Source organism: Aspergillus nomiae (genome assembly GCF_001204775.2).
Source record: "Aspergillus nomiae NRRL 13137 chromosome Unknown contig00248, whole genome shotgun sequence".
Classification (NCBI taxonomy): domain Eukaryota; kingdom Fungi; phylum Ascomycota; class Eurotiomycetes; order Eurotiales; family Aspergillaceae; genus Aspergillus; species Aspergillus nomiae.
The window spans coordinates 25,786-47,654 of NW_015378303.1; the positions used below are offsets into that span (position 1 = coordinate 25,786).

The 21,869-nt window shown below is 49.5% G+C and overlaps 8 protein-coding genes across 8 annotated transcripts; 3 read left to right on the forward strand and 5 right to left on the reverse strand.

Moving 5' to 3' along the window:
* Window positions 1-740: 740 nt before the first annotated feature.
* Window positions 741-2,221, reverse strand: ANOM_007859 (endonuclease/exonuclease/phosphatase family protein; the record flags this gene model as incomplete). The annotated part of the gene is made up of 4 exons (XM_015553115.1): window positions 741-1,143; window positions 1,200-1,370; window positions 1,426-1,707; window positions 1,761-2,221. The coding sequence occupies 4 exons, from the start codon at window positions 2,219-2,221 to the stop codon at window positions 741-743; spliced, it is 1,317 nt and encodes a 438-aa protein (XP_015404680.1).
* Window positions 2,222-5,470: 3,249 nt separating this feature from the next.
* ANOM_007860 (MDR family MFS transporter) lies at window positions 5,471-7,227 on the forward strand (the record flags this gene model as incomplete). The annotated part of the gene is made up of 2 exons (XM_015553116.1): window positions 5,471-5,713; window positions 5,770-7,227. The coding sequence occupies 2 exons, from the start codon at window positions 5,471-5,473 to the stop codon at window positions 7,225-7,227; spliced, it is 1,701 nt and encodes a 566-aa protein (XP_015404677.1).
* Window positions 7,228-8,588: 1,361 nt separating this feature from the next.
* Window positions 8,589-9,383, reverse strand: ANOM_007861 (putative short-chain alcohol dehydrogenase; the record flags this gene model as incomplete). The annotated part of the gene is made up of 2 exons (XM_015553117.1): window positions 8,589-8,975; window positions 9,039-9,383. The coding sequence occupies 2 exons, from the start codon at window positions 9,381-9,383 to the stop codon at window positions 8,589-8,591; spliced, it is 732 nt and encodes a 243-aa protein (XP_015404678.1).
* Window positions 9,384-9,836: 453 nt separating this feature from the next.
* ANOM_007862 (NAD(P)H-dependent flavin oxidoreductase) lies at window positions 9,837-11,142 on the forward strand (the record flags this gene model as incomplete). Its single annotated transcript, XM_015553118.1, has 5 exons — window positions 9,837-9,945; window positions 10,015-10,551; window positions 10,622-10,635; window positions 10,710-10,972; window positions 11,022-11,142. The coding sequence occupies 5 exons, from the start codon at window positions 9,837-9,839 to the stop codon at window positions 11,140-11,142; spliced, it is 1,044 nt and encodes a 347-aa protein (XP_015404679.1).
* A 45-nt stretch (window positions 11,143-11,187) lies between these two features.
* On the reverse strand, window positions 11,188-12,867 carry ANOM_007863 (putative C6 transcription factor; the record flags this gene model as incomplete). Its single annotated transcript, XM_015553119.1, has 5 exons — window positions 11,188-11,213; window positions 11,264-11,580; window positions 11,630-11,992; window positions 12,055-12,687; window positions 12,752-12,867. 5 exons carry the CDS (start codon window positions 12,865-12,867, stop codon window positions 11,188-11,190), a joined length of 1,455 nt encoding a protein of 484 aa, XP_015404673.1.
* A 397-nt stretch (window positions 12,868-13,264) lies between these two features.
* ANOM_007864 (putative inositol polyphosphate phosphatase) lies at window positions 13,265-17,334 on the reverse strand (the record flags this gene model as incomplete). The annotated part of the gene is made up of 6 exons (XM_015553120.1): window positions 13,265-13,479; window positions 13,546-14,213; window positions 14,265-14,524; window positions 14,581-14,790; window positions 14,841-17,220; window positions 17,287-17,334. 6 exons carry the CDS (start codon window positions 17,332-17,334, stop codon window positions 13,404-13,406), a joined length of 3,642 nt encoding a protein of 1,213 aa, XP_015404674.1. The 3' UTR covers window positions 13,265-13,403.
* Window positions 17,335-18,163: 829 nt separating this feature from the next.
* Window positions 18,164-18,935, forward strand: ANOM_007865 (CHY zinc finger protein; the record flags this gene model as incomplete). Its single annotated transcript, XM_015553121.1, has 6 exons — window positions 18,164-18,219; window positions 18,333-18,376; window positions 18,430-18,503; window positions 18,564-18,625; window positions 18,695-18,796; window positions 18,854-18,935. Exons 1-6 carry the CDS (start codon window positions 18,215-18,217, stop codon window positions 18,933-18,935), a joined length of 369 nt encoding a protein of 122 aa, XP_015404675.1. The 5' UTR covers window positions 18,164-18,214.
* A 256-nt stretch (window positions 18,936-19,191) lies between these two features.
* Window positions 19,192-20,254, reverse strand: pre6 (proteasome core particle subunit alpha 4; the record flags this gene model as incomplete). The annotated part of the gene is made up of 5 exons (XM_015553122.1): window positions 19,192-19,519; window positions 19,589-19,976; window positions 20,042-20,094; window positions 20,148-20,154; window positions 20,227-20,254. The coding sequence occupies 5 exons, from the start codon at window positions 20,252-20,254 to the stop codon at window positions 19,192-19,194; spliced, it is 804 nt and encodes a 267-aa protein (XP_015404676.1).
* Between the last annotated feature and the right edge of the window lie 1,615 nt (window positions 20,255-21,869).

A 21,869-nucleotide genomic window follows, 5' to 3' on the forward strand; every position in this document is an offset into this window, starting at 1 on the left:
TCTGTCCAGTGAGGCGAAGAAAGTCATTGACATCTTCATTGCCACGAGGGCACTTTCCTGCCAAGCTTTGCGACTTTTTAGCGTAATGACTATAATAGCGCAACTTTTCTGTGAAGTATGGTGTGTCCTAAGAAGAGTCTAAGACCTAAAGAAAACTAGATATTAGAACAAGGCAAAATGCGAGCTTTGGCATCAGAAGACAGGGTTGTTCCCTGATATTTAATAGCCTACCATTTGCCCAAGGCTACTAAGGCTACCTATTTAAATTCACTTGGCTTTAATGTCAGTGAATGGGCCATCAAGGCATTGTGCCTTGGTAGATCAGTTCACACATCTTGGCTCAAAGAGGAAGCCTACAGAACCAACCACAACATACATGCGCATATGGTTCCAATATTGTTACATAACCCCTGCCTTGTATTATTGGAAAATGAAAGTCCTGACCCGAGGACAAGCATTGTCATCGGCACTTGATATCCAAGTATGGAGAGTATCTCCATTTGAATCACTCCAAGTGACCATATCATGCCCAATTTCCAATTTAGGTAGTCACTGCTGTGTATCGGATGTTTAAAAACTAATATCAAGAGAGCGAGTGTGTCAAATCGCCCACCAGAAGACGATATCTCACTTAAAACTGATGTACTTGCAAGACCTTTCTAAATACCCGGCACATCTTTTAGAATAGTTTTCACCCTATATACAAGGAATGATCAATCCATTCATAGCACCAGTCCCCATCACTGTGGTGCATAAATGAACCCCAACTCGTCGACCTCATCTCCATCCCGTCCATAGAACCCAACAATCTGCCACGCATCCGGTGCGGTGAATTCCTTGCAGTCGGCTGTTGTTTTCCCGGTACTGACCGTATTGCCAGCGCTAGTCGTTGCCAACAAGTAAAAGATGCGAGTATGATTATCGTACTTGTCCTGGCAGAGCTTCGCCTGAGTCCAGTATTCGTCTTCCGCCAGGGTAAGCTCAGCTGCAGTGCCGCCGGTTCCTCCGTGGGTGTGAGTCTGACCCGAAGTCAAAGCTAGACCTACACTGTCCACACGGTTTTCTCCCCGAAGGATGATCTTGCTTGGTTTGTTCTGGCCTGTTGAGGACGAGGGGACAGAGGGAAGGTCGTTGAACCAGTTTCTGTGATACTTGGCTTAGTGCAATGTCAATATATGGGCACTGAGAACAACACATACCCATGAGGACCACCGAAAAGATCACTCTGGCGCACTGAATCAGACAAAGTCCATGTGAAGTTGGAGGCGATAGGGTTATGATCGGAGAGAATATGTCCATCAAGTTCGAACTTGGTGCCCACATAGCTCCAGAAGGTCGAGCTTAACTCGATGGAACGGCTTCCCCGGTAACTATCCAATCATTTAGTTGTGACTCCGCAATACATCAACTTCAAGGATCACTTACAAGATCTTATCAACTGTCTCGCAGGTGTTGTTCGTCGTCGGGTTGTCACACATCCAGGGGTCATCTCCCTCCGTAGGCTCGACACCATTCAGGATAAGCTCTACCCAAGGGTTCTTCATGTCCTGCTCGGTTCCTAATACACGAATATTCTCGCCAGAGGAAGTGTATCGTGCATTAGTATCGCCAAAGACCAGAACCGCATTGCCCACGGAATTAGTTCCGATGTAATCGGCCACCTGCTGCAAATTGGCACTGCGGGCTTTGACGTCGTCGGCCTCAGAACTACAACACATCAGTATCGATAATTGTAGTTTTTTAGAGTTGGATGTCCATACCCGGCATCTGCATGCAAATTGTAAAAGTCCACGTAGACACCCTCGTCGAAACGCACACGCATTGTGGTAAATCCCTTGGGAGTCAAACAATCGGAACCAGAGGCATCAGAGCAAGTTTCCCACTTGACGCGCTCGAAGTCCACCCAAGGGTAGTTGGCAAGTGTGTTCAGACCCGATCCGATGCCCGCCCCTCCGGAAGTGGCAGTGCGATAAGGATGGGTGTCGGTCTTGTATATAGAAGCGTGGTAATTGAAGTCCTCTTGCACATGGATCACATCATAATCGTATTCGGCGAACTTGGTTCCAATTGCTTCGGAATTGGTGGTTTTATCGCCGGGCACTTCGTTGCCGTTGAGGATAGCTGGAAGACCGGCTACGTTGAAGGAGAGAACATCGAATTGGCCGGAAGTGGCTGCCAACGCGACCGGAAGGCCGCTAGCGAGGTATGCGATAGAGCGCATTTTTCCCCCCTTAATTTTCTTTGATTTCTCCGATACTGCCTGTGAAGAAAAGTGTCAGGTCGCGAGTGAAGAAAAAGAGGAGTGATCGTCGCTGGGCCCGGCCTTATGTAGTTGCATGTTGGGGATCGTCTCTCGGATGAAGAAAAGGGGCATTCCGACGGTTTAATCTATCTTCGATGTTAGCAGAACTGCCGTTGGTGACGAGCATGCGCCTAATGCAGTAGTAATCCATACTAAGACCTTAGACTACTATTCTTCAGGGTGTGTTTGCTGCACGTGGAAGGATCGGATGGTCCGTAGTGTCTTGGCCCTAGTGGATTAATATCTCCGGCATAAATTAAGGCTACCTAGACCATGATGTCAGTGAAGAATCGCTGCAGAATGTCAACCCATGTGGAGAAATGATAGGCATGAATTTAGCCGACTTTCAACTGGGCTATATGGTTAATCTCCGGCCTCGCTTCGACTGTTTCCTACTATTATGATCCAGAATCGTGGGATCTTAACGTACGATGTAGAATGGCCATGGCCGGAGATATTACGGAGTAATTCAGGAACGGGAACAAAAGACTGTCTCGATGGATTCAATAAACAAATGCCAAGGCAAACCCTATCCAACTATTTAGGATAAATCCCGACCCCTCTAGATGATCATTCGTTGCAAACCCTGGAACTGAGCCGGATTTATCATAGACTTCCCAAGCATCACCAGACTGTCTCACATCTATAGGAATCCCAATGTTGGGATCTCCAATTCCACTCTCAAACATCCACAAATGATTTAGCGATGGGCGGTAGATTGGCTATTGAATCACCATACAAAGAGGTATTCTGGGGAATCTCTCCAAGGCACGTGAAACCATAACTACAAACAATTTTAGTTAGGCAAAACTTGGAAGCTCTTCGACTAGAGCTATTTAATGGAGCCCTCGCATAGTGTTTCCCATGTTATGTGGAATCATACTTATCCCAAGAATAGTTTTTTCTAGCATGGTCTCATATTTTTTTCTTCGCCACATGGACCAGGGAGATGGACAAACAGCCTCTTTCTTCTGCCCAGTTCAATCAACGGAGACTATTAGGTGGCATTCTTCAAGCCACTCATTAACTGAGTTCTGAAGTATTATATTTGGGAATGTTTCAATCTGAAGTGATAGTGTACAGTGAATTGCTTGAATTGCTTAAGTTACTTAGTATATGAGCAGAAATACTTTAAGATAGCACAACTAAACTTAAGCAATTCTCGGCTTATTCAAATACTGCGCTCCGCATGTCTTGGGCAGTGATCCTTGATCTTCTGGCCTCCGTCTTTCCAGCCACACAAGAGGGCCTGGGAGTCCCCCGTATCGACCTTCTTTTTCTATAATTCGGTTGTACTATCTTCAACTACATCACTATCGTTGATACAAGAGTGATTACTGACTACTGCAAGGGACCTCCATCTATGGAATTACAACGGAATTCTTACCCTTACTAGAGATGGAACAGCCGATATTTCTCGACTCTTATCAGTTACCTCTTTATGGCCTTTGCTTCATAGTGGTAGGCATCGAAATATCCCGGTCACGGATAATAATAGTGTGATGGACAGGAGCAGTAAGAGTGTTAAGTATCTGGATGTATTACCGACCAATTACACTTTCTGAAATTATACATAGTGGTCAACCTATGGATTGGTCAACAGCAAGCAAAGCTCTATTCAGTGACTCCAAGAAATTCTTCAGGTCCCTACAAAATCTTCCGTTTACCAGAGGCCTACCTCCATCACGAATAATACAACAGCGGTCCTGCTAGCGGCTTTAAGAAAGCAATTATCTGTGATGGGATCTACGAGTCTAGCTTTGAAAATAAGGATACAGATTCAAAAAAAAAAAAAAAGAAAAAGAGAGAGAGAGAGAGAGATTGAATTTATCAAAGATTGTTGGAAGTTCCTCGCGAAGCTTGGAAATGACGCTGGTGAAACGGGAAGGGGGCTGTCGTAAAAGGATGTCAAGTTTGACTTGAAGATCTGCCAACGAGTACTCAGAGCAATAAGGCTCCACGAGGCGGTTCACCCATGAATTGGCAAAATATCTTGCAAAATCCGACACGGTTTGTTCTTGCCATGAAATACAGTGAAGTGTTGTCAAAGGAGCTTCAGTGTAGGTTATTCCAGGAACTTTGTCCATGACATAGACAGGGAGTGAAGGTGATGTTCCTACAACACCTTTATTAACACAAGCGGGCACAATGTTGCCATAGATCTTCCGAGCGAGACTCAGCGTGTTTGTATCCAAAAGAGACTCAGAGACACGAAATTGTACAAGGAGCTTCCCAGTCGCTACCGTGTAACTGAACGCCCCTTGAAGCCGAACTGGCTCCACAGCTTCACCAGTAAGCTCGGTAGCAATTCGGTCGCATTCCTTTCGTGCGAAGCTGCAGCCAGAAAAAAAGAGATTGACTGTATCCCTCAAGCGAATAACAAGACATCCCAGCTGGAAATATAATTTGATAGGAAAAGCGTAAGAAAATCGGGTCGAATGCAAAGATGATATAGGGATCTGTTTGGTTTTAAGTAATAATAGCATAGCGGTCAAGGCTAATTGACTTTGTGGAACTTGATTAATCGATGAGGACCAATGGCTTCTTTGTTGTGTCGCACACTGGCCCCCGATCTGAAAGATGTAGTTTTAACTGTAAAAGAAAAGGAGGAAATTTATTAAGTAAAGATGGCAATTTCCATATGGCTTCCGCTAAACACTGCATATGGATATAGTCTTTCAGGAAACTGGGAATAGCATAAATATTCTTCTAATGGTGGTTAGAGAATCTCAATCAGTTCTAGCCATAAAAATCCTGTTCCGTTGTCCAGACCACACCAGCCTGTAAGCCTAACATGTTTCTAGCCTTTCTGAGATGATATGCTCTTGTCCGTTGATATGTTTGAGTTCAGAACCTTCGGATAAGGATTCGGGACAAGAAGACCTTTAACCGAGCTGCTTGTAGGAGATACCAAGAGACTGTGTCCGAATAAAAACCAGGTCATATATATTCAGGGTACATTATTGGTGGTTTGTTAGGGCTTACTTTGGTCTCGGGCCCGAGACACTTCACTACCCGAGATAGACCCCGAGCCATGTCCCGAGATAGCTGATTTGGTTGTTGTTTAGGCGTCAATGAGAACTATAAAGCGAACGATTGCTGCGTTTTGGCATATCTGTACCCTTCCTTAAGCTCCACTACACATATTCTCAATATACCGTGTTGTGTATGTTCGACCAGTCAAACGAACATACAACTACAAACCTCCGCAAGATGGCTACAACGAGCGACAACCAGTCAATCGATCCTCAAAAGTCACCTTCTCCAGCTAATTTTAATACGGGTACGCAGGAAGAGCAGATAAATGAAACTAAGGGTCATTCGCAGCAGGATCTCCATGAATATCCTCCGTTGCCGAGGGTAATCATGATCACGATGGCTTTATACCTGGCAATCTTCTTGGTAGCACTAGTATGCTTATTAGAGATCCCCCTCCTTTGCATTACCAGCAACACTGACAATCAAAGGATCGAACGATCATTGCAACGGCCATTCCGCGCATCACAGATACCTTCCACTCCCTCGGCGACATCGGTTGGTACGGCAGTGCCTACTTGCTCACATGCTGCTCATTCCAGTTGGTCTTCGGCCGGATCTATACATTCTACTCCCCAAAATGGGTCTTCCTAAGTGCCATACTTCTCTTCGAAATTGGCTCGGTAATCTGTGGCGCCGCACCGTCCTCAACAGCCTTCATCGTGGGACGATCCATCGCCGGCATAGGTGCCTCCGGACTCATGTCAGGCAGCGTCGTCATCATCGTCTATATCGCACCGCTGCATAAACGACCCATGTACACCGGACTCATCGGCGCTGTGTTTGGCATTGCGTCCGTCATCGCCCCCCTGATGGGCGGCGCCTTCACGGAGAACGTGTCATGGCGATGGTGTTTCTACATCAACTTGCCCATCGGCGCCGTCGCAATGGCCATTATCGCATTAATCCTGAAGCTCCCAGACCCCCCACATAAGAAGCTCTCAACCCGCGAACGCCTTGCAAAGCTAGACCCCCTCGGTACAGCAGTATTCCTACCCGGAATGATCTGTCTCCTCCTCGCGCTCCAATGGGGCGGCACCACTTACGCCTGGGCCAACAGCCGAGTAATAGTCCTCCTAGTCATCGCAGGAATCCTCCTGCTATGCTTCATCGGCATCCAAACATGGAAACAAGACAACGGAACAGTGCCACCCCGGATCTTTCTCCAACGCAGCATCCTTTCCGGCTTCTGGTACCTTTTCATGCTCAACGGCGCAATGATGGTCATACTATACTACCTCCCGATCTGGTTCCAGGTAATCAAGGACGCCAGCGCCGTAAAATCCGGCATAATGACCCTCCCTATGATCATCGGCCTGGTGGTGGGCAGCATCGTCGCCGGCGCAGGAGTGACCAGATCCGGATACTACACTCCGTTCATGATCGTCGCGTCCATCCTCATGGCGGTCGGGTCCGGCCTGATGACCACTTTCACCACGACGACCGGCCACAGCGCCTGGATCGGGTACCAGGTCTGCTTTGGCTTAGGGCTGGGGCTCGGCATGCAGCAGCCCGCTGCTGCGGCGCAGACTGTGCTTTCCCCAGGGGATGTCTCGACGGGTATCTCGTTGGTCTTCTTCGCGCAGTATTTTGGTGGTGCGCTGTGGATTTCGGTCGCGAACAATGTCTTTGCGAATTGTCTGGCCCGCAATGTGGCTGGCATTGCAGGGGTGGATGCCCGGGATGTTGTGACGGTGGGTGCTACGGCTCTGCGGGAGGTGGTTGGCGATAAACAATTGGCTCTGGTATTACCTGGTTATAACTCGGCTGTGGTTAATGCGTTCTATGTTGGGGTTGCCTGTGCGTGTGCTACGGGGATTGGGGCATTGACTATGGAATGGAAGAGTATGAAGGGAGAGGTGGTAGTGGCCGACCAGATTGTAGATTGAATTTTTGAGTCAGTGCCTGGTATAAGCTTAGCAGGATAGTCCTCTTGACGCAATACGAACATAACCTTCTTCTTGCAGCGATGACACCTGCTAGGCAGTCAACCCTCGCTACCGGTGTTCTTCTAAGCACACATACCCATATTCTCCCCATCAACTGTGTCGTCACACGGTGTCATATGTAGGCAGTCGCACACTTAGAAGAACTGAAAAAGTCGGCCGAAGCTGAGCATCATCACGCTTATTCTTTCATCATTGACACCGTCTCAGATCGTAACAAGGGTTTTAGAATCACTTGCCTTGATGATGATACAATAGTCAACAGACTTGACTGAAAGGCACCGAACGACGCTGGAAAGAATAGGAAGGGTAGCCAGGACTGAGCACCATCTCATATTCTCAAAAAGGGCATCGTAAGGGGGGTTAAGGAACAAGGCGAGGTTTCGGCAGATGGAAAGATTTCAGCTTCTAAAAAGGAGCAATTACAGTCGCAGCAGTTACAGAATTAGAGGCAGGAGCAGAGGACTATCTCTTACTATAATGTGTATATTGGATATAAGAAGCTACGGTAGAAGTATGTTACAGCACGCGTTGGCACCTTCCTTACAGCTACTATTATGCCTTAATCTTCCAGAACCTGCGGAAGGAACATCCCGGTAGTGCTGCTTTCTGGATGCAGCCTGAGCATATCTGAGTACCTATTGACATGCGATAATTTCAGGATCATAACTGTTTGCTTTAAGGGCACATGTATATAGTGACATGCTACCCTCATCACACGACATGCAACACAAATATATGTGCTATTGTTTACAATCCCAAGGCACCTGGACCCTAATGCGGGACCTGCTTGTCTCTTTAAAAGTTTGTAGTATATGAATGCAGAATCGGGAAACAGGAGCTGTTGACCACGACACAATATAGGTACAATGAAAGAGAAACATGGACATAGAGGAATCTGCTTGTCAGGTACCAATATATAAGAGAACATAGTCGATTAGTATTCCAGCAAAGCATCGTATAGACACAGCATAATTAAGATTAAGGCAAGTAACTATAGGCTCTACCCATCCCCATAATCTAACCCAGCTCATGATAGATAATTATACGGAGTGACGGTGGAAAGCCATGGTTGTGCATGGTCTTTGGTTGTACAAGGGATCAGTATAGTCGGTGTTTACATCAGAAGTACCGACAAAAGCATTAAAATATAGTATCATGGTCTACCGAAGATGCTATCATTTTCATCCAAGAGTATACTTCTGGATATTCTCACAAACTATAATGGAGCTGCACCGCATTTTGCTGAGTCACAAGAAGTCTTTGACTATGCTAGGATAGAAGGATAGGATATGAAGATATCCTCACAGAAGTGGACTCCAATCAATTTTATCCTCCAGAATATTCACCTGGGATTTCCAATCCGCTCCATCTTGGTTGAACAGCTCCCACGCTTGTTGAGCAATGGTAGTCGGATTCATGAACTTCGCGTCCGGCGATACAATCCCTCCCACGACAACCATTCCGACGTGCGTTCCCTTCGCAACAAATTTCTGCAACGACTTGACCATATTTGCCTGCGCAGCTTTTGCCATCGACAAAGAAAATAATTGCGGGATCGGATCCACCGGCAAGAGACTGCTTGTCACTAGAAAAGTCGGCTTGAAGCCGGTTCCTGGGTTCTTTTGCATTGTACTGGCCAGGATGGGTATAGCCCATTGAGCAGCAACGTAGAGGGCAGTAACCGAGAGCTAGAAATGTTGATTGATTAGTTGGACAACGTCTCTGCAGTGTGACAATCTATTCCACTTTACCTTCAGATCCAACTCGATATCCTCAATAGGGAAGTCAAAGAAGTTGCTTGCGCCCACGCGAGCCGCGTTGAAATAGACACATTCCAGTGTCCCGAAGGACTGGACTTCTGCTAAAGCCGTCTTGAATTGGTCCAGATCGGTGATGTCCACTTTCCACGTCCGGACATTCACTTGGCGACCGGCCTCTGCGGCAGCAGAGAGAATCCTCTCTTTATCTGCTTGTAGTTGTGAGGCGTTCCGGGCGAACAGGGCAATATGATCAAAGCGCTTTTGGGCAAACAGGGATGCCACAGCCACGCCGATTCCAGGACCAGAGCCGATCAATAGGAGTGTTCTTGAGTCCATGGTGAATGAGAGGTATAGATTAAGAAGCAAAGCACAACCAAAGGCAACGTTTTTAGTAGGCAAGAGGGTAGTATTGTGTGAAAATTGAAATCTGGTGCTATGGTCCTCCTTTTATACTTATTTGGAGGCAAATCTATCTGTATTGACATCAAAGCAATCCGCAGCCATCCTAGTAGTCCAGAGTCCAGACTATATGGGGAGCAAGTGACAGCGCCACTACGTCACGCTAGCGGCCGCACTTGGTCGGCGGGTCCACCTGGAATAAGGCGTCCATCCACAGTAGCTTGAAGTGCACTAGCGGCCGCACTTCCAACACTGGACCGAGAGATTTCATTGGCAGCCAATCAGAGCATCTATAAGCGCCAAAGACAGTATTAAACCACAGCTGCTGGCCCCTCTTCCTACTTCGCTATTTTCACCCAAACATATACCAGTCAAGACAGAGACGAAAATATGCATCACCTCTTCCCAAACACCAAATTCCCCTTCATTGCCAATGCGCCCATGGAAGGCTGCGCATATAGCCGTCTAGCAAGCGCCGTTTCATCTGCCGGGGGCTACGGTACAACCCTATAAAACCCCCTTCCCTTCTAGTTAAGCAAGACCAAGACTCTTAGAAACTCGATTATAGGGTTCATAGCCGGCGGCTTCGACTTCAGAACGGGGTCTCCACAGCTTGAAAGACTGCAAGCGGAGCTCAACGCAACCCGATCGCTCCTTGGCATCGCGACTCCAGATGAAAAGCTCCCCGTAGGTGTGGGCTGTCTTATGCTCCGGCCAGAAGGCCTAATCGAGAATGTACTTCCGATTCTATGTGCCGCTCGGACAACCGGTATCTGTCTTTCGTTTCCGGCGAATGCGTCGGAATATGTGCCTGTCATCACGGCGGTTCATCGGCTCAGAGAGAGGGAGAACTGGGATGTGAAAGTGTTCGTGCAGGTCGGGACGGTACAGGCTGCGAGGGAAGCGATCGGCTATGGGGTGGATGTACTCGTCGTTCAGGGGTCGGATGCGGGTGGGCATCAGTGGGCGCAGGGGGCGAGTGTGCTTGCGCTCGTGCCGGAGGTGAAGGGGCTGCTTCGTGAATTGGGTAAAGCGGAGGAGGTCCATTTGTTGGCTGCGGGTGGTATTGTAGATGCGAGGGGGATGGTTGCGGCTATGGGGTTGGGTGAGCTTCATTATCTTCGACAGGTTATGATACACAGAATATGGACGTGCTAATGATATTCGTATGCAAGGTGCGGATGGAGTCGTGATGGGAACCAGAGCAAGTCATGGCTTCACTTTCTCAAGCATGTCTGGACACTACTAACACATTAAACTCAGTTCGTTGCTACTGTTGAATGCACAGCTCCGGATTCCACAAAAGAAAAGCTCGTTTCCACAACTGACGGGGCCACAACGACAGTTAAATCACGGAAGCACGATGTGTTTAATTCGACCGACTTCTGGCCTACGCAATATGACGGTAGGGCCATCATCGGTCGCAGCTACGAGGACTTTCGGAGCGGCGTTACAGATGAAGAAATCGTTAAACGACACAGGGACGCTAGAGAAAAGGGAGAAAATGATAGAACCATTATATGGGCGTGAGTGTCTACGTGTAAATATTCGGAGCTCTACTCACAATACAAATAGGGGCGCTGGAGTTGGGTCCATTAAGGAGGTGACGACTGTTAAGCAGCTTCTGGACGATGCTCGATCGGAAGTCCGATCAATAGTGGCACAGATGAGCAATGCTTTCAATGAGACAAGTTGAGGGAGATTGACAACAGGTATTTGAGGCACGAGCGAGATTCAACGGTCATCCCATTTGCTGCAAATATCGATCTGAGGGAGTTAGCATTCCGAATCCATGGTACATGAGGTGCTACACATACCAGCCAATTTCCACGATTTCCTCGCGTAAAGCAATGTCAGTCGGAATGGCTCATAGTCTAGCTGAAACTGCTCTCCGAGCAGCTCCTTCATCCTAATCCCAGTAAGGACAGCTTCCCCCGTGCACACAACAGCAGGTAGCGGTGCAGATGGAATTTTCTCCTGCGCACTGAGCATATTAAAGTTATCGCATGTATCGCGGACCATATTAAGAAACGAAGTCAAGGCTAGAAGCGACGCTTCTGCATCATCAGATGCCCCTAGGGTTTGGGACTTCACCGCACGATCAATTCGAATTCGATGAAGGGCCAATGCAGCCCTATCGTCCATTAGTACCGGTCCTAGATGGGTACTAGTAGGGATCTCACGTTATGGTGATCGCATTAGCTCCACATAAGACTGCCCACCCCTGGGGCGTCTGCTCAAACAGCCTTTCCGCGAACTGCATTAGTCGGTGATCCAGAGACTCGAATTTCTCCGGCTGCGAATTGACGTCGATGTGTCTTTGTAGCAACTGTACTTCACCGAGAAAACGGACAGCCTGGATCTCCCGGGCGTAATAGCAGACTGGAACATCGACCGGCACGGACACCGGCTGGTGGGAGGGAGCCTGGGTCGCCTGAGTTTTGTTTGTTCTCAAACATGCATCATCGACAGGCAGTCGGAAGTGATCTGCCAGGTCTTCTAATACATGAGGCGCTTTGAATTCGGTTGCTATCTGGTATATGACGCTGTATCAAAATAAGGTCAGCAGCCCCTTCCAGAATTGCAGTTACTCATGAGACGCTGATACCGATCCAGCAAATATATCCCAGTCCACACCCGTCTTCGTTCCTCAGCAGCCTCCCAGGAGAGATAATCTTCGTAACCACTCCCATCGTCTATATTTAGTTTCATTGAGTAGCCTAACCTCGCACAGCTTGCTATGGTCAGTGAGGCCGCTCCCGGGGAGGATTCCCCGGTCTCGTGTAAGGCTATCAGAAGACCGCTCTGTACCAGTTGTAATGAAGGCGCGCGTCTTAGCTGAAGAGCAGCGTAAAGATCCTTGCACAGGATGTAATTTCGATGTGATGGATTTGTAGCTCTATCAGGTCGGGTTCCCTGCACGACAAGAAGCATGGTGAGAGCGAGTAGAGCAGTATGTGCATTATGTTTATGACCTAGTTTCTCAAGGCTTTCCATAAAAGGCCGCTCCATCACAACCGGAAACCATGGCAGGCTGTAGGAAAGGAATTCGTCCACAAGCCGAGCGAGAGTCGAACCGTGTTCTTCCAGGGCTTGGTGCAGCATATTACAGTACAATAGATCGACGTCAAGACCAGGCGCTTCGGGGTTGTCCAACTCCGGCCGCAGCAAAACAGCCAGCCCTTCAGACGGAGATATGTCCGAGGCGGTATGCCAGAGATAATTGCACGAACGATTCAGCCTTTTCCCATTCTCAGTTGTGTTGTAAGACAAAAATATATCTAGTCAAAGATGCATTGCAGTACCTGGTGCACCGGCCGCATGATGGCAACGTCTTGTCGCATCCCCTCTTCTGCTCTCTGCAAGCAGCACAGGCATTCTCCGCAAATGAAGCTGAGGTCGACTCAGTGATGACTGTCATTGAATGGGAGGTCATTACAAGTTTACAACCATGGGTTTATTTATAATGGATTAGGTCGATGTGACAACGGCTCGGAACTTGCCAAAGTTGTTGAAGTTGTCGAGTCAGAGTCAGCCCCACATGAGATTATCTTGCCGTCCATCTTTAAAGACCACGCACCACGACGCCAAGCGGCAGCTAGACGCTTGACCGGATTAGGCACGCTATACCGCATCTGGTAATTCACCACCATTGGGAGGGGTGGTGATCTGCAATCGATGGCTGTACGTAGGTGCCAATAAATAAAAGAATATAGTCGATTGATATTCCAGCAAAGCCAGCATCGTATAGATACAGCACAATTAAAATTAAGCCAAGTAACTATAGGCTCTACCCATCCCCATAATCTAACCCAGCTCATGATACATATCTATCGTGAAATCATTAGTCGTACACATCGCCTGGCGCTAATCTCTAATCTTCTTATCCGCTCAATAGCCAATGTAACTGCATCTAGGGAAATAATGAACGAAGGGGGGGTGTAAAGGCAGGGTGAATTAGTTCCCATCCCCCAGAATCAATGCGCGAGCTTGCTGGGGTTCGGTGCCGAGAATGCTGATAAGGTAGTCAATGCTGTGAGGTTCTCAGTTAGCAGATCTGGCTGGGTGGAGAGGTGTATGGTAGCGGAGTAGGACGTACCTTGCTTCCGAGGCAAGTCGGCGCTTTTCCTTCTGGAACTCCTGTTGGCAGGATTCCCAGACCGCCGCGCGTTCGTTGGGCTGGACGGTCTTGACCCGGAGTTTGAATGATGCGCTGACTGGACGGTGATCAGAGGCTCTAGCTTCGTGTCGTCGGTATTCGAGTTGCTTCACCCGGCCGATTCCCCGGTACAGGACGCGGTCACACCAGGCGGGAGAACGTTTCTTGTCGCTAGTGTCATAGTCATCTGTGCCCACGTCATACTTGTATGTCGGCGCAAACGTGATCGGGGCCTCGATGAAAGAGCGCAGGCGGAAACCCGGGTTCTTGCGTCTCGATGCCAGCAATTGGTCCCGTTCGAGCAGCTTCGTAAATTTGTTGTTGCGAATGTCCTCGATAATGACGTTGCGCGGTATAGAGTCAATGCGATAGTTGAGGTCTCCGTTCAAGATACAAATCTCGTGATCCATGATCATTGATCCATCCCCGCCACTGACAAAACGATCTGCGCGAGTCATGAGACTAGATTCAGGCGGCAGGGACTCCGACTCCAGGATGGCGGCGATATCATTGTTGCGATGTGTCGTGTGCGACTGCCCGGCTGCCAAATGGCAGTTCACAAAGCAGAGAGAACTGTCGTCAAGAATGAAGCGGAGGATCAGTGCGCCCTACAGGTTCCAGTTAGCTGGAGTGCAGACAATGTCATGCTGCACGCGTACCTTGTTTCCATGCAATCCACCCATTCCACGCTTCACCTCCGCAGCGCTCATATCCTTGATCCGTTGTCGCTCTTTATGTTTCACAAAGATACATGTGAACAGACCAATCATATTCGCGCTATGCAAAAGCACATACGACTCGTCCAGGGGCATGCACTCGTTGATAACCCGTGTTAGATGCTCCATCCACACGCGGTACTGACGGCTGATATGCTCTTTCTCACTACTCTCCTTCTTCTTACTTCCCATAAGCAAGCTCTCTGCAACACGTTAGTCAACATCAACTAGACCGAAATTTCAGGTACGAGATACGCACTGGCTGTGATTTTCTTATTCTCGAGATCCACTAGTTCCTGGAATCCAAAGACTAGAATCTCCGGCGGGTCCTCAGGATGAATAGCATCTTGGATAAAGGTCGATGTGCGTGCGCTGCCTGGGGTGGAGGCACCGGCATTCCACGTCAAAACTGACGCGCGGATTTCCCGGAAGGTACAGTACTCCACGTCCTTGGATTGCATTCGAGATTCTGTCCGATCGTTAGTTCTGGTGTATGCAGTGACGATCCAGGCAACTTACCCATCCAATCATCCTCCAGCATACCGTCCCACAGGCGAATGCAGTTATCTGTGCCTAACGACGTCACTTGAAGCCGGTTCATCGTCCACACGCTGCTGGTGTCGAGGAGGAATGCAGACACCGGACTGTCATGAGCCCGCCAATCCTTCCGCACCATCCACGGATTGGTTGACGTATCGTACACGTAGATCATGCCCGTCTTGTACCCAGCCCAAAGGTAGTCCCCGACAATACCTAAGCAGTTGATCTTGTAGACACTGACATTTACAACCCCGAGACACGTATAATCATGAGCCGAGTATATAGTCACCTTTCCATCAGCGTGTCCCAGGTACACACGGCCGCCGTCTTTAGTAGTATAAGCACCAGATGTCACCTCTCCCGAATGCTGTGAGCCCAGCGGCCGCTTGAGTACTTTGAAGGACACGTCGTCGCGTGCATTGGGTCGATAAATTTGTACCTCTCTACCCGTTGCCAGCCACAGCGTATCGCCTACGACGACCGAGAAGGTATGCCCACGCGCAACCCGGTCATAAGGATTATGGTAGCTATACTGGAGATTAGGGGTCCCGGACTCGTCAGGTGGCCAGACGAGCAAGCGCCCCTCGTCATCTAGAGTCCACATCTCTTTCTTATGCCGATGGATCTTGATCACCTCCCTGCGGGAGGGATAGGATCGTGACGCTACAACCGACTGAGTGGCAATATCAACCTCGTGAAGATCACCAGCGCTGGTACCAAGCCACAGTCGCTGTCCCTCGTCCTCCAGACCGTTCCCCGGTTTGAAAGCCAGCGACAGACACTTGACGGTTTCGCCATGGCTGAGAGTCATGATTTGTTCGCCCGTCGTAAGATCCCAAACTCGGGTCAAATAGCCAGTGGTGCATACATATTTTCCACACACATCCATGAGTCGCGTGTCATAGCGCGTCGGGATCTCCTGGGGGCCTTTCTTCAGAAGCGGCGGTCGCCGGTTAGCCAAAGACGCATCCGGGTAGTCCGTCCGTGGGGCGGGGGCCTCATCGAGAGTTTGCTCATCCTCGCTCGGGGCGGGAACTGGACGTACGGGTTGCCTCTCCACAACCGGCCGATCAACAACAGGGCGCTCCGGAATGGCAGGGGGAGGTCCGGGCTTAGTTTCTCGCGAGAACGACGGCTGTCGTTGAAGCTGTCTCGGCGTATGAACCTCACCGGTATGATGTGGGCGCAATTCCGGTCGAGGGGGCCACTCAGGCTGTACCGGACTCTTTAAACGATCAAGCTGTGGTCCTGGAGATCGAGCACCTCGACGTGCGATCGACGGCTGCCGCGGGGGCAGGCCAGGGGGCTCCCGTGGGCTGTCAAAACTCTGGAAACGATGTGTGGTATGTGGAATAGCAGACATGGTTTCCTGCTGAGAGCTTTGCCGCGGCGGAATTTGTACCATCAGGGGCTTCGTGTCTCGTGTAGGCCTCGGAGATGGCCGCCGAGGAGGTTGTGGCCGCTCTGGCAAGCCAAGTGCACTCGGATGAGGTCTCCTTTCGTCGAATGATCTCCGAGCTGGCGGGGGTACGGGTCGAGATGGGGAAGGCGGCGGCTGCGGCTTTGTGGCAGATGGTACTTTCGGCGGTGACTTGTCAGGACTGCCCGGGGGCGTATTGAAGGGAGATGTCGCATCCTCTACATGGGGACGTTCCTGACGAGGAGCCAGGCCATTCCCATCATTGAATGACAAACCAGCGGGTTTGGCCGGGATTTTAGGCTTCTCCGCTCGGTTAGCGGGTGGAGGTAACGAAGCACTCTTCAACCGTCGCTCTGACGGACTGTCGCGCGTCGATACAGCGGAGTCTGGATGGCCTGGAGACAGGTGAGAAGCAATTCTGTGTTCGGTCGGCACCGACGATGGATAGGTAGGGGTGGTCGGTCGAGTAAGGGAGTTTGCCTGCGCAATCGGCCTGGGCGGTAATGACTCCCGCGGAGCACTCGGTGGACTGCGAGACGCCCGGATATCCTCGTTATGGGCTGGATGCGTCCCAAAGCCTCGTGGAGGGGATCGCGGTGAATCTATTGTGAGGGTGGGCGCCAGTTGCGGCGAGGAATGTAGGCTCATCGACATAGGTCTGCTTTGCCGTCTGCCTGGCGATCGTCCCGGGGACACCCCACGTTGACGCGGAGCGCCATTTCTATACTCGGTCCCCTGGCCATTCTGAAAATCTGTGGAGGGGACCCAAGGAGACCGCGGACGAGACAAGTCCAGAGAGGCGCGGGCGGAGCGAAAATCGTCAACGGGTTCAGGGGATTTCAGGTACGAGGTCGGGTCGCGGGGGCCACTTGGAGAGGCGGACGGGGTTCGGCGATGGGATAGGTTCTCGAAATGAGAGAGAAGGGAGGACACTGGTCTCTGTAGAGGTTGATTGTGTGAGCAGGGGTTCCCTCGTCAGCATTAGGGACGATGCGCCAGACGTACAAGGGGAGCACTATCGGTGCCGTCCCTCGATCTACCGTTTCCCTGCATGGCCACGACTATAGATCCGGCACGATGACGGGTTGGAAAGATAGATCATAGGCTTCAATGGAACGGTGTATACGACGGAGGTAAGATCTTAGGGACAATAGAGTCAACAGTATGTATGATGGTTCACCCCGAGGTTTAACAGCGTTGCGGTTAACAGACCCGAGGGGTCGAGACTGTGGCGGAGTTGCGGGCAGTTCGTCAGGCGGAAACGAATCGGCTGCTATAAATACAGACGGAGCGGAGAGGGAGGGGGAAACGTTGAGCGGAATGGATCTTCCGGGCGGGAGGGAATGGAGGAGGGCTGGAGGGGAAATAAAGAGAGAGTAGGGGAGAGTTTGAAAGAGAGAAAGAGAAAAAGAAAGAGAGAGTTGGAGGAACGGTTGAGGAGTAACGACGATCTCGCGATAGAAAGGGGACAAAGTGAACTTAAAGGAGAAGGCAAAATGACGAGTACAGCAGACCAGTCTTTTGTGTCAAGAGAAAAATAAATACTCGAAAATAGGCAAAAATAAGATCAAACAAAAACAACCACGAATAAAATAATAAACAATTCCTCTAACAATAGTACTAATCCCGAATTCAATCTGTCGGTCCCAAAAATAAAATAAAATTACTATCCCAAGCAACTGCCTCCCTAACTTGTATAACGATGTCATTTATTGTATTGTTAGAGTTCCCACAGTCCCAATCCATGGTAAAGACCGTCAGGCAGGCCTTTATTTTTAGTTTCCGCCCTGCCAATAATTTTAAATTAATCCCTCCCCAATAATCGCGATTGCTTCCCCATTAAGGACCGTGATATACCTACCGTCTTCCTTCGATTTTCCTCCCTCCACCACCCACGTAGACCCTCATCCCCTGACTCAAATCCCTCTTCATCATGTGGTACGTTGATGATCCCGGCTCCCTTGTCAAGCCACGGGGGAAAGAGAAAGAGAAAGAGAGAGAAAAATATTAAGCAAATCCATCAACCGGTCAACTGACACCCTCCTGCGCAGTAAACACATCCTCAACGCCCAAGTGGCCATTCGTTCGGCATGCTGTGAGTCTATTACAAATTCACCACCGCCATCGTCCTACTCATCCGAACTCCAGGCAAGAAGTGGTTCGACTGCGCCGAATGCCACCATGAACAAGAATCCCATGCCCTCATGAAGACCACCGAAATGGTACCCCTCCATTCACGTCCCCTCTAAAGCTGATAGACATTCTAAAGGAGATTGGTACAGGTGTTCGCCTGTAAAAAGTGCAAGAAGTGTTTCCGGAAGGACTCGACAGAATTCGAAGAGAGGTAGGTCAATCCTCCGCGGTGCGAGCATACGGTACTTCGAACACATGACTAAGGGGAAATTTTTGATAGTGACGAATACTGCCCGCATTGCGATAACCACTTCGTGCTGGAGGCCGTCACACCCAAGCCCGCATTGCAGGTCGAGGGTGAGGATGCTCGTGTCGACAACAGGTACTTACCTCCCCTTTTATTCGGTTTTCCAGGATGGGATGCTGATATGCGAGAAAGAATGCTCAAGGATGACCGAGTACGCGGCCACCAGGAGCGGTCGATCTTCAACGTCAGGGATGCCGAAGATCGTCTGGGATAAGTGGAGGCGGCCAACTGTGGATTACGACGATTACGATATTATGCTTTCTACCTCCTGCCGACAGTCAGGCTACAAATCTTTAGACGACGATATTCCTAGAGAGACCCCCCGGGGGTCTCTGTGTATAAACGACGGGGAAAGAGTTCTTTATTGTCGTAAAGGTCGCTTCGGCAAGATCTCCGATATTATAAAGGAAAAACGTGTGTAGGACGTCAACCAGAGGCATGTAGCTCTAATTCACTAAACCAGCCTACTCCTAGGCGTCGCTGGACTCTCCACCACCTCTTGTTAGGATAGCCGCCGTCGTGGTGCTGGTCCGGGCTGTCTTCTTCTTCGCAGCCTCCTCTTGCTTCTCGGTTTCTATACTCTTAACGTAGGCCTCGATCTGATCTTCTGGCAGCATCTCGATCGTCTGCCCGGGTGACATGATAGCCACCTCGATGTTCTTGGCGCCGGTCTGCACGACCTCCAACAACGACTTGATGGTAAGCTGAATCGTCTGCTCACGGTCCATATCATCCTGGTGGTTGCGCTCGAGGAATTCCCGAACGGTCTTGCTAGAACGGCCGATAGCGTTGGCTTTCCTATATCACCCCACACACCCATTAGTCTCTCTTCTTTGCGTTCCAAACCCGGCCACCAGAGCCACCTACCAAGCAGAATAGATACCCGATGGCTCAGTCTGATATAATCTCGGCACTTTGTCGTTCGGATCGAATCCCACAACCAGGGTACTAATACCGAAGGGTCGAACACCTCCACTTTGCGTGTACCGCTGCTGCACACCGGCGATGTATTTGGTGATGTATTCGATGGTGACGGGGTCTTCAACGGTCAAGCGGTGTGACTGGGCCTCTAGTCTAGCCTTATCGATGAGGATACGAGCATCGGCGTTCAATCCAGCAAAAGCGAGAACGGCATGGTTGTCGAGCACGGCGATCTTCGACGGTGTGATGCGGGTATCTTGGAGCTTCAAGGCGGAACGCTTCTCGCAACCCAGCACGACAACATCTTTACCTTTTACTCCGACGGCGCAGGTTCCTAGACGAGAAGAACGATGGGGGTCAGGGAGGAGGGCGTGGCCGACCTGGTTGGCGGTGACGTACCTCTCTTCACAGCTTCCATGGCATACTCCACCTGGAAGACGTGCCCATCAGGGCTGAAAAAGGGTCAAAGAGCTGTACAGAATGCTGCAGAAGACGGTTCCCATACCTGAATACTACAGGTTGGTTAGCTTCAGTTGATCATCCCACCGAGAAGCACATGGAACTAAGGTACTAAGCTATCTTACCTGAAAGAGCTCGGTCATATCCGGACATTATGGGCGACAGGAAAACAGAGAAAACCGAAATAAAAGCGAAGAAACAAAACCAGGTGGTATGAGGACGAGAAAGGTATTGGAAAGGGCAATTCGTGGGATTCGGATCGTAGAATGCTGGGATGGGAAGCCGTCTTGAGCGATGACAGATGGAGGTGGACGCGAGTCCCGCGGTTGCCTCCAGACCTCCAGAGCTCCCCCTCTAGCGCCATAGGCGCGCGGTTACCCACTTCCAGTCCATCACCCACTCCTAGATCTCTATACCTCATTGGCACAATTGGGAGATAACTTGTACCAGTTTCATAAATCTGTCAATATTGTTGTCTTCTCCATGCAGAATATTCCTTGCAAGTTTCAATCTCTTCACTCAGCGAACCCTCCCATAACTCACGGATGGCCATCATGGTATGCACTGTGAGACGAAATATATATTCAAGGAACAAATTTACAACCCCGCAGAATCAAAGCGATAGCAATGAAACAAGTATTTAGGTCAATTGTCTGGGTAGTGCCTAAGTTTTTTTATACTATCACTGGAGACCAATGCTGGATCATACATGATGTGACATTATAGTAGAAAATAAGGTAGACAGCAGATAATAACCAATGCGTCCTGGTCTACCCCAACGCCTCGCTCTCGCTCACAATGCCCCATCGATTCCTATACAAAATGGCAGACAATATACTGTCTCTAAGTCTGTACTGCGTAGATCCAGAATGATGACTCATCGACTTTTCTTGCAGAGACAAAAAGGAAAAAAGAACATCAATACCAATAGAAGACAGGTGATAAAGGAAAGTAAGAAAGGATCAAAAACACACAAAAATGAATTATGGACATTCAGAACAACCCTGTTGCACTCACGATTCCCGACCCGTTGCCTCGCATATCTGAAATCCGCCGTCGGCTGAAATTTTCATGGCTCAAAAGGAATATCCCCAACACCCCCAACAGAGTCCGTTCCAGTGTATCCCATCCGTGATCAATACCGTGATTCTCCAATGATTCCTGTTGCCAAAGAGCGCAGAGATGAACTGGGAAAAATAAAAACAAGACAAGCAGAAAAATAAGGTGACCAAATATCTAGAATGCAATGCCATGATAGAGCCCCCACGTCTGGTCGCACTGCGATCGAAACAAGCGATGCCTTTCATCAGATGCACAGCGACGAAAGCGAAGAAAAGTGCGAAGCTCATGCCGATCGAAGGAAAATAAGAACGAGAAGCCTCAGTGACTCGCGAATGGATGTACGAAACCACCCGAGCCCATCTGCCAGGATGGTCTTCTATACCCTCAAACATCGCTTCAAAGACGCAATAGTAAAACATACCGAAAAGGGTCAACATAAAGGTTGCGAGAGACAAAATAACAAAAGATAAAGAATCCAATCCGATGAAACGACGACACGCTACCGGCCTGCTCCTCCCAACCGAATGCACCAGAACTGCTGAATTCCCTATACAAACGCGCATCAACGAGAATCAACCGTCGCTTATACCGACAATCTAGATGACCATATTCACAAACAAAAAATTGGGGGGGGCCGTCACAGAAAAATGGAAATAGTACAACCACCCCGCCTTAGTGATTCGCCGCGGCGGCTTTAAGCAGGAGA